This window comes from Frieseomelitta varia, unplaced genomic scaffold (assembly GCF_011392965.1).
Source record: "Frieseomelitta varia isolate USP_RPSP 00005682 unplaced genomic scaffold, Fvar_1.2 scaffold_893, whole genome shotgun sequence".
NCBI lineage: Eukaryota > Metazoa > Arthropoda > Insecta > Hymenoptera > Apidae > Frieseomelitta > Frieseomelitta varia.
In genome coordinates this window covers 839-12,513 of record NW_025110693.1, presented here as the reverse complement: position 1 = coordinate 12,513, position 11,675 = coordinate 839, and the positions used below count along the sequence as shown (strand labels likewise).

Here is an 11,675-nt window from a genome sequence, read left to right as displayed (position 1 = left end):
ACATACAAATAAAAGTTTATAAAGTTTCTCTCCATTTCTTTAATCGAAGCTATTTATTCGTGCAATTTGATAGGAGAAGCATACACGCAGCTCTTAATTTTTTCACGCTAGAACCACCAAAGTAGCCAAAATGACTAATTTATTTCATTTTTGTTAGATATTTTAATTTTTATAGATCTAAATAATTTTTCGTACACACATACAAATAAAAGTTTATAAAGTTTCTCTCCATTTCTTTAATCGAAGCTATTTATTCGTGCAATTTGATAGGAGAAGCATACACGCAGCTCTTAATTTTTTCACGCTAGAACCACCAAAGTAGCCAAAATGACTAATTTATTTCATTTTTGTTAGATACTTTAATTTTTATAGATCTAAATAATTTTTCGTACAAACATACAAATAAAAGTTTATAAAGTTTCTCTCCATTTCCTTTGACTTCAATGGTTCCCGATGGAAATTTTACGGATCGTCGATAGTTTCAGTGTTAATATTCGTAATCTCGGTGCACGTTGGAAATTGCGATCTCTAGGACACGGGCGGAATTAAACGCTTTACGAATCAACCGGTACGTATGTAAATTCCCCTGTCGCGAGAGAACGATTGACTGCTTTTCAATCGTGCGTAGCCGGTTTGCTCCGAGAGCAGCTGTCCTGGGAAGAGGGGTGTGAAACAAATGCAACAAAAAACGTATGGTCGCGCAAATATTGCGCGATTTCCAGTCTGTCGCGTCGTTGAATAAAAAGAACCAAGCGAGAGAGAGAGAGAGAAAGAGAGAGAAGTTCGCTTGCAAAAGGGCAATGTCGCTATGAAGAAGCAAAAGGAACGATGGACGAACGTGTGATTAATGGACGATTTTGCTTCTCTCTATCGGCGCGTGCCCTTTTGTTCCTGCATTTTTACAAAACGGCCAGGCGTGCCGGTGGCAGTGATGAACGATGCGACGGAATTAATCTTCAACAGCGCGATATTCCAGTCCAATCTGCTTTTCCTTCGTTGGCTCATTTCGCTGAAATAGCCAGCGAAACGCGGGAATAATTGCCCGGCGCTCGAGAAAAATTCGCAAAATCTTTGTCTCGTCGCTGATCTTTGTCGCTGTAGGACATTTCGTTCGCTTCTCTCGACCTGTTTCAAATTATTGGCACACTGAATTTACGCGAAATTCAAAGTTCACGCGTGCGAGGTGAGTAAAACACTCGAGGCGAAGCGCTCATTAATATTAACAATGTTTAGTTAGTGAAACGATAATTAAGAGTTCGCTTGAATACAGAAGGCGAGAACAGACATTGCGGAATAAATTGGTATATAATTAGCGCAAGTGATTGTAAATATATTTTGCATTTTAATACGATTAACTTCCGATGAATTCGGAGTAATCTGATTTGATCGATCGATTAGAATGATCGGTGAACTTATGCGGAGGCCAGTCTGAAGAAAATTCAAAAGTGAAGAATTTAGTGTGGAATATAAAACTATGGGTCGTAGATCTGGAAAATAAAAAGTCAACATTATACTTTCTTCCCAATTGCCGATAAAAACTACAAAATGACGGAACATAAACTTACTACGTTGTTTTTTTTTTCAGGTAGCCTTCGTATATTTTTACATATTTTGCATTCTGCGCATAAACGCAGTCAAATAAATTCATTCGTTCGTTTGTTACACTTTGCGAAATATACATAACCTGGCACGTTGCGAATTACAGACCATTGTAACGCGAAAATAAAAATTAAAACGTAATGTTAATGTAGTATCAGTTACTTCGATATTTAGAAAATTTTCTAATCGTCGAATGATACTTGAAGAATGGATATAATAAATATACGTATTGAAAGGCGAGTTTGCGATAGGAGGTAAAAAATTGTTTAATTCAGTAGCAAGTTCAGTAAATAATCGTCGATTGATAAGCTTGCGTGAAATTAATGATCTTCGACGAAGATTCTTATTCTTAAAGAAATATGATTGAACTCGTTACACAACCTAGCGTTATTGAATTTGACAAGTTACTATGACCAATCCTCTTGCGTAATAGTTATAATACGTTTGACAATGACACGTGTAAAATTGAAGCTGATTTTACAAATTATAAAATAATACATGAATATTATACGCGATTACGTATAATAGAAACTTGTCACTGATATTATTAAATTATTACGCAAAAGAGCCTTGATGAAGTTCCCATTATTTGTTACGGCGTTAACTATATAACTCCCTTTTATTTTTCATTCTTGTTTTTTTTTTTCTCTTCTCTAATGGCCTTGAGCTATCATTTTATTCACGGAGTTCCTTCTTTGACGCTCTTACGCCGGTATTATCGTTGAAATTCTTTTTTCTTTTTCTTTTCTCTTCACCTTTTGCGGCTGCCTTGCGTTATACTTTGCCGCTGGAATTCTTTTTTCCCTTGAAGAAGATTGGATCGATAGAATTCCTCCTAAAATCTCGCCAGTAACGGGATTCGTGTCTCCGGATCTGGAGATTTTTCTAAGCCGCAATTTCATCGCGGTACAGAATCTTTCTAGGAAAATGCTGCCGAGTGGAAGTTCGCAGACGATTGATTCTGCAAACCTCTCGGCGAAACCAAACTGTACAAGCTTCTACAATTTTTTCGTAAATCACTCTCAAGTTCGTCGGTCAAGTGCACGATCGACGTTCCAGTTTTTAAAAGATTGATTAAGCCGAAAGTCTTGAAAGTTGAGGATCTTAAAGAAATTAGTTGGCTAAGAAGTTAGAAAAATTCTCGAAAGATCGAGTCGCTTATTTTCGTAAATCTTTTTTTCATTTATCCCAAGATGAAATGGTAAATGTCGAGGTAAATTTTCAATTTTTTAATTTATCTTAAGACTCCGTGTCATCTGTTATATTGTTGCATATATCAAGATAAGATATATCTTTATTCAAGTTTTTTATCATTGAATGAAATGAAATGAAATTCTTAAATATTTTTCTAATCATTTCTCGCGAAATATCCTCACTTTCTCTTATTGTATAATACAAAATAAAGCCTGTTGTGCATGATAATCCCTCGGCGTATCTGAAAGAAAAAGATTGGCTGACAATTTCGAGGCTGAGACACACACACACACACCGACAAAATTGCCAGACACAAAGGGCTGCTACGGGATGTTTCTACATAGTGGATCTTCCTCTGTTTACAGGGAACGAAACTATGGATTATTATGGAGTACTTGGGTGGCGGCTCGGCCCTGGACTTGATGAAGGCCGGTAACTTCGAGGAAATGCATATCGCAGTGATATTGCGCGAGGTGCTCAAAGGGCTGGATTATCTTCACAGCGAGCGGAAGCTTCATCGCGATATTAAAGGTAGGTCTACCAACCGACCAAGGAAAAAAAAAAAAGAAAGAAACACAGGCGCACACGTACCAAGGAAGGAAATTAATCTGTTTAAAAATTAATTCCGACGTGAAACAAGCAGGCTAAAAGTCTCTCTTTCGTGTCTCTAGATGAATACTGATTTCGGCCGCGGATGAACAGGTTCTTTTTAAACTTCTCTTTCGAGTTTTACGACTTTAATCCTTACCTACGAGAACGAAAAATTGAATTTAATTGATTAGCATTTGCTAGTTAAGAGTTGGCAAATAGAATCTACAAAATGTGTGACGTTGTAAGTAGAATAAAATTCTAAACGTGGACGTTTGTAGATATTTGGGAGCACAGTGATGTTATTCGAAATTCTCGCAGAATTTTTTTTTTCGTCCGTTCGCATATATATAAAAAACATAGTAGAGACTTTGATTGGTATCTCAGAATTTTTTAAATATCGTTTCGAGAACAATGAAAAAACATTCGCATTTTATTATTAAATTTACAATTAACGAAATAGAATTTCTTTAGAAAATTGTTCTTAAACCAATTGTTACAGAAAACACTGTACTTTGAACATTTTATACATTCTTTGATATTGTGTTACTTATAATATATAATGCATGCGAATTACATTCATGAAATGATCCTTATTACGAATATTGCCTTAAAAAAACAAATTCCAATATATTTATTCCAACTAACGTCGTTATTTTCTTTCAGCTGCAAACGTCTTACTGAGCGAAATGGGCGACGTGAAGTTAGCCGATTTCGGCGTTGCTGGACAATTGACCAACACGACCAGCAAACGAAACACTTTCGTGGGGACGCCGTTCTGGATGGCACCGGAAGTCATCAAGCAGGCCTCCTACGATTCGAAGGTAATCGCACGGAATCGCAGAAAACGAATATCGAATATTCTCGGGGAATTGCTGGCGTGTTCCGTCATGTCGGCTGTGTTCTTCTGCTCGAGGCCATTGCTCGCCAGGTTACAGTCCGGTCACGTATCCCGGGAGATTTAATTTTATTACCTGCCTCCGACATTCCGTCCCTACGTTCAACATGGTTACCTTGTTTACCTCTTTGCGGCCTCTCCGCTTTATCCACACGCTCTCCGTGTGTACGAGAAAAATCATACACTTGAAGATCCAGTTGATTCTTCGACCAAATTAATTGAGAAAAGATCTCTAAATCGATTTTAATTTTCATGTACCCGCTGAAAGTGACAGCTTTAATTATTTCAATCGTTTAATTTCATTTAATTAAAACATTAATCTTGTAAATGTAATTATCAATGTAAAGTTTACTTGATACTACCACTTCCAATATAATTTATGTAGTTCGTGAACGTTCTAGGACAGTGACGGCGAACCTTTTTGAGAAGTAGGTCAAATTTTGTTCATTATTTTGTTTAGTACTAGCTCGTGGATCACTAAGTCAGTGGTGTCGCTTGGAAAGGAGGAGGGGAGAATGGTTAAAAACTACTTTTCTTTTGGTTCTCACTTTTATAATTTTCTAAAAAGTTTACGTTTCCTTTTTGCTTTACAACTTTTACTTTTGCAAGTGGAAAGCAAAAAATAAATGTCGACGTCAAAAAATTGATATAAAAGGGGTGACATCATGCCCAATCATCCCTGCACTATACATTAAATATATATACTTTGTTTTTTAATATTTTTTATTGTCTGGTCTCTCTTTTATTAGATAAAAAACTAGCAAAGCTATCCTGAGAATAGGAGCTAGTGTGTTTTTTAGTGTTTATTACATCTGTTTGATCGTAAGCACTATATAAAATTTTTTGGACACAACTCATATAACATTTAAGACTTAAAATACCTACATGTATACATAACCAAGTTGTAAATTCTCCATAAAACACAATTGTGCATTTATTTCTCACTTTTAAACTCTAACCGAACACTTGTAATTTTCTTGACATTTTTTGAAAAGAGAGGTTCGAGAAATAATTAAAATTCTGTTATATATATATGATGATAAGTTTATAAAAATCAATGTGTGGGTCATTTAAAAAGCCAGCGCGGGTCATAGGTTCGCCATCATTGTTCTAGGAGGATTTCACAATCGTCAGATTAACACGAATGTAGAGTATTTTTTATTTGAAAATAGAAATAATGCTGTTTGGAATAGACATCCCGTTAGGCATCTCCCGACAGTCCTCGAGAGCAATTTCTGAAAGACGCGTAGGTCACGTTGCCATTATCGCCTGATTAACAGGTAGACACGTAGAGCGTTAACGGTGGAACGCGTTGTTTCCGCAGGCTGACATTTGGTCGTTGGGCATCACGGCGATCGAATTGGCCAAGGGAGAACCGCCGAACAGCGAGCTGCATCCAATGAGGGTTCTATTCCTCATACCGAAGAACAATCCGCCCCAATTAACCGGAAATTACACGAAGCAATTCAAGGAATTTGTCGAGGCCTGTCTCAACAAGGATCCGGAAAACGTGAGTTGATTTTCATCCGGTGCGACAGAGACTCTCGCGTATCGCTGTACTAATTTTCGCCGTACGAGCACGTACTCCCCGGCAAAGAATCTTCGTTAGAAACTGAAACTGTCGAGAGTGCCTTGCGTCTCCTAAAGTAGATTCAGCCGTCAGTAGTCAGACAGTCGTCTTTCTCGGTGTTTCGTCTAATTACACTTTGCCATTTCATTCGTGAATTTCAGAGGCCAACGGCGAAAGAGCTGCTAAAGTTCCAGTTCATCAGGAAGGCGAAGAAAAACTCGTACCTGATCGATCTTATAGACAGATACAAAAAGTGGAAGTCGCAGCGCAGCGAGGAATCGGAAACGGAGAGCGAAAATTCGGACTCGTGAGTCTCTGTTTTTACTTCTTTTGTTTACGATTGGATCGCGATGTGTTTGTGCAAATCGCAAACACGTTGACGTTGAGAATTTTTATACAAGTATGTTGTATCTTGGAGAGAAATGTTAAATATACGTTTGCAATAATTGGCTTGAAATTTTTACGTACATTTTGAAATTTGTTATTACAGAAAAAAATTTTTTACGAGAAAAATTTTATTACGATATATATATATATATGTTTTAAATTGACATAGAGCTTTACTCAGGTCATAAACTTTTCTGCGAATTTTTATAAACATTCATGATGTCTATTTCGCGATGCTATTCTTGTAAACGACACGTAGTCGAAACTACATAGATTTGGTTGTTTTCAGGGAGGAGTCGAAGCAGGATAGCGACATGGACGAGCCATGGATAATGACCGTGAAAGGTCCACATGGGGTTAAAGGTTCCGTGGTGCCTATGCTACCGCTCGACGAGCAGCCAGCCTCGTTGACCCTCACACACACTCCGAATCACAGATCCACGAATCACAACCAACAAACGAAGCCACACGCGAATGGTGCCTCGAGATCTCCACCGAAAGATTCCACGTTGAATCATTACAGGAGCGAATCGAGAGACTCTGTGCGCGATGGCCAAACGAAACACACGCCGGTGAGTGTTCCCTGTTTCATAAAAAAAACTCCGGACGGACGGACAGCTTTGATACATCAATCTTCCGAGGACCGATATTTTTTCCCCGTAAAAAATACTGGCTTTTCTTTTGTTCAAAAATTTATGTTACAATTAATCACATTGAGAAATCAGATTTGTTGTTCACAGCAATATACATATGTTCTTTGGAAAAATATTACTTTCCTTTATTTGTACTGTATGAAAATAATCAGTACGATATTTTAAATTATATTATATTCATATACAACTTGTATACAAAATTTAAAGATTTCAAAAGGCCTTCAAAAGAGACTCCATCAGTCCTCCAAAGGTTAAAGAAACGACAGTTGAGGAAAAAAATACAATCTCCCCGTCGTCTGACGCCGGATAAAGTCCCCTCGAGTGATGACTGTTTTTTTAATATCGCTGGAATTTAATCATGTCTTTTTCCAGTCCCGACCGCACGAGGCTGCGCCACCGCCGCCCGTGGACACGCGAGAGAAACGAGAGGACCGAGATTACCGGGACTTTAATCGAGATTCCTCGTTGAGGGAGATACGTGATAGCAGAGACAGCAGGGACAGGGAACGTGATAGAGAAGGAAGAGAAAGGGAAAGGGACAGGGACAGGGACAGGGATAGAGACAGAGATAGGGACAGAGACAGGGAAAGAGAGTTCAACGCGAAGGAAAAGAGGAACAGTAAACCGGATGTACCTGTCGTACCTATGGTGGACCATAGGCCCGGTGAAGATAAACAGAGGCCAAGGAGCTCGCAGGAACTCAAACATCCGCGGAGCGCGGTTCTTTCCGGTGTTGTTTTACCTCTCCTTTCCGAGGTAAATGTTCTTTTTTTTTTTCCTGTGGGGAAGCATCGAACGTTTTTCTACCGTGTCTTTGATATGTACAAGTTAAGAATAAGAAAGAAACAGGGAGAAATGTAGGGGAAAATTATCCTGAGTTTGTCTATAAATTGGTTTAATTTTGAGAATTTTTCTCCACAAGTAATTACTAAAAGATTAGTGGCTTTCAGTTTTATATTTCAATTTTCTTTTATGCCAAAATGTTCAGAAAAAAAAAACTTCAAAATCAGTCACAGTTTTATACGTCACAAAAATGTTGGAACTTTTCATTTACTTACCCACGTCTCGGTCTGTCTTAAATATTGAACAGAGTTGAGTTTTGCGTGCTCTCTTCTTGTAAAAGAGAATTTACACAGAATCGACACGCTGAAGAGATGGAAAAATTAACTCTTTGTTCTATCTACGTTTGTATTGTAACGCAGCTTCAACGGAAGCATCAATATTCGGCAAGAGACAATAACGGCGAGGGCGGAAGCGGCATTGGCAAGAACGGCGGCGCGATAGAGGAACTACGCAATGCATTCGAGACAGCGGAACGCACTTCGCCAGGAATGACAGAGACTCTTGTCAAGGAACTCATTAAGTCTTTAGTTCCTGCCAATCACTCGCCGGAGGGTTCTCTGTATATGCTGATGGAAAAAGTAGTCATTAGGTATCCTTAGTAGTCATTAAACTTTCTCAACCTGCTTTTTCATTTGCAAGTCGCTTTATTCCTCTTCGGAGGATTTTTGTCGCATTAGGAGAGCTACTTATGTGCTGTTTCAGTATTCTAGCCTGTTAACCGAAATCGTACTTTAATCAAGAATTAATCTTGAAAGTTTTGTTAAGAACTTGACCATTTCACTTGATAGATACATGCTTGCAATAATTGTAAACTTCCAGATATATTTTCAGATTGATTTCAATTTTATTTATTTAATTGTATTTACCAATATAATCATAAGGTCGAGTTCGTTAGCGATGCATTACAAACTAGTCACACCTTATATTATAATATTTCCAGTGCTCAAATACTTTTATGAATCATTGTACGTTCAAAAAATTAAAAATTTGTGCTTAAAAATTTCTCGGTTAACAAGTTAACAATCACTTTCATTCATCTACATTCATCTTTTTATCATCAATTGTTTGTCAGAATATGAAATTGCAATTCTCTCTTTTTTCAGGGATACGTAGGGACGCGAGAGGGCGAGGGTTCGCAAGAGATTGTGGTCCGAAAACATCCTGACGTTGTAATGATTCGTTATTTTTCGTTTATCAGAGTTATTATTCTGTATAATGCCGGGAACGTTATTAACGATCCGAACGTGAGAGCAGAGAAAGAGAAAATGAGAGAGAGAATAGAAGAACGTCGCTGCAACGATCCGGGCATTTTCTTTAACTACGGTCTGCAGAGACTGTTCGACAACAAAAAAGAGGTCGTCAACTATAATCCGATTTATCCCATGTCCAATTCAACGCGAAGTGCTCGTTAAATAGAGAGATGAAAATATTATAGCGACGAAATTCACACGTTTTACGAACTCGATAACATCGATTCTTTTTTTCCCCCCCCGTTCGAAGCAGAGAGCTGAAAATTTAGAGAATTTATCTACTACAGTAAAAGAAAAAAAAAGTAAAAAAAAAAAAGAAAAAAAAGGAAAAATAAGAAAATTATACCATCCAATCTCGTCCTCGCGCGAGGGCGAACAGTTACCGTTAACTTTTAAAAGAAAAAATATTAGTCCCCTGCCCACCTCCCCTACGATCGTTAAAAAAAGTTAGTATTTGGAGAAAATTAAGTAAAAAAAGAAAAAGGAAAAAAAAAGATAAAAAAACAAAAAGAGCAAGAAAAATGTAGGAGATAGTTGAGAGATATTTTTGCAAATCGTGCAACCACCCAGGATTCTTTGTACGTTCTTCGCGTTCGCGTTCCACGCAACCACGAAATGAACGAATGATATAACGTAGGGTACAACCGTGTGGTCCGATGGATGGCGAAAGGATATTCGTTGAAGGGATCTTGCCTCATTGTAGATACACATCCGGAACGTGCACTATCATTCTACGATTTCACTAGGGTATCTTAGCTCGGATCTTTTCTTTCATGTAAGCATTCTTACGTTTATGAGTCGCGGTTTTAGCTAACAGTACGAACATGTACCAAGATATATTTATTTTAAACAGTTGACAAGACATAGAGAAAGTTATAAGCAGGAGAAAAGAGCTGCTCTTTAAATGAATGCCTTCCCGCGTTGCTTCCTGCGTTAGTGCACGTTTCGGATTCAGAAAATTAAAAAAAAAAAAAGAACAAAAAAAAAAGAAAAGAAGGAGGAGAAAATCGAAGGAAGGGAGAGTGCCTCTTGTGCCAGAGGCTTTGTACATATGTATGTAGCACGATAAGATAGTCTTATTGTTCTAACGATCGACGTCTCTGCCAGTCGGTTGCGCAGCTCCGTAACGCGATCCTGTTTTACCTTGATATATTTCTAGTAATATTTTTGCCTGATTAAACGAAGTGATTGAACGAAGCAAGCGTTGCAGAAAGAAAAAGAGATCCACGCGTTCATGACTGACGCCCGGACACCTCTACCCGGTTCAGGGGAGACGAAAAGTCTAATATGTATGCTGACTTAAATCGATCGACAGTTAGTTGACGCGAGTGGTGGCGCGCGAAACCACGAGCGAGAATGCGCTTTCTTTTTCTTGAGCTGGAAGTTCTTCCACTAGTTTCACCCGGGTAGCAAGGAGATAGAGTTCTTATAGTCGAGCCGTTCCACGATCGAGCCTGAGCTGTGATAACTTCCGCGGGACGTCGGCACTTAATCCACGTTGTTTGTAAACTAATGTATTTTATAAAGTATATTATATAGAAAAGAAGAAGAAGAAGAAGAAGAAGAGAAAACGAAGAAAAGAGGGACACGAAAGGATTTCCTCGTAACGATCCGATAGACAGAGAGATGTTTAACAAAAAATAAACGAGGCAGTCGTCGTGTTAACGCAAACGCAGGATGGCCGCAAACGAGACGAACGAGCAAATGTGCGAGCGAAACGATTGTTTCTTTCTTGCGGAACGTTCGCGTGCTATCCTGCGTCGAGCAAAATTTTAAAAAAGAAGAAAAAAAAAAGAACCGAGAGAAACCGCAAGAGGGTGATAGAGTGCGAGAGAGGGAGAGAAAGAGAGAGAGAGAGAGTGAGAAAGGACGCGCGTATGTGTGGGAAAACTAGAAAGTGTGAGTAAGACAAGAGAGATGATTTAAAAAGAAGAGAGTGAAGAAAATACGAAGAAATATTTAGCATTCGCGCGAAGGTGGAAAGAAATACTAGCGATAAAGAAATTATAACGAGAATATAGTATTAATTATTACCATGGGAGAGTCGTGCAGAAAATGAGAGGCGACAGAGAAAGAAAGAGAGAGAGAGAGAGAGAGAGAGAGAGAGAGAGAGAGAGAGAGAGAGAGAGAGACCTAACTATCGTAAGCCCGCAATACAATATTACGTAGTTGCGTTTTATTCCAGTCAGCGAGGCGGTCGAATGGGAGAGAGCTCCTACGATTATTATTATTATTATTATTATTATTATTATTATTATTATTATCATTATTATAATTATTACTATTATTATTATTAATTATTATTATTACTATTATTATTATTATATATTGTCATCGACGCGATGAACGAGATAATTATTGTTAGTACGCGAACACCTTTGATCTCCGCTCTACCACAACATCCCCATTTTTTAATTCTCTTTATCCGACTCGTCCTCCTCCGCCGTCTGTAATAATATTTTCTTTGTTTCTGGTTCTTTCTTTCTTTCTGAACAGACAGAGAAGAGGAAGACACGAAACGACGACGCTGAGAGCTACGTTAGGAGGATTTTATTCTTTAGTTGAATTTACATTAGTTGGTATCAACCTAAACTTCTACTGTTAATATTAATGGATTTAATCGTTTTATTGTTGTTTCACCGTTGGGTTAGGTATTTTTTTTTTTTTTTTCTTTTTTTTTCGATGACTTTTTA

At 38.0% G+C, this 11,675-nt stretch overlaps 1 protein-coding gene across 2 annotated transcripts in view; it reads left to right on the top strand.

The window, feature by feature from the left end:
- The window catches only part of LOC122537208 (serine/threonine-protein kinase 25-like), a 38,601-nt gene extending 27,301 nt beyond the window's left edge, over positions 1-11,300 (top strand). The window contains exons 3-11 of one of the 2 annotated variants that reach the window (XM_043670227.1): positions 3,159-3,324; positions 4,048-4,205; positions 5,604-5,789; positions 6,011-6,156; positions 6,526-6,808; positions 7,262-7,420; positions 7,457-7,645; positions 8,092-8,321; positions 8,836-11,300. In XM_043670227.1, the coding sequence (XP_043526162.1) occupies positions 3,159-3,324; positions 4,048-4,205; positions 5,604-5,789; positions 6,011-6,156; positions 6,526-6,808; positions 7,262-7,420; positions 7,457-7,645; positions 8,092-8,321; positions 8,836-8,845 (1,527 nt within the window). In that variant the 3' untranslated portion in view covers positions 8,846-11,300. Of the gene's footprint in view, positions 1-3,158; positions 3,325-4,047; positions 4,206-5,603; positions 5,790-6,010; positions 6,157-6,525; positions 6,809-7,261; positions 7,646-8,091; positions 8,322-8,835 lie in introns of both variants that reach the window. The other variant, XM_043670225.1, reaches the window with a different exon arrangement.
- The last annotated feature ends 375 nt before the right edge of the window (positions 11,301-11,675 follow it).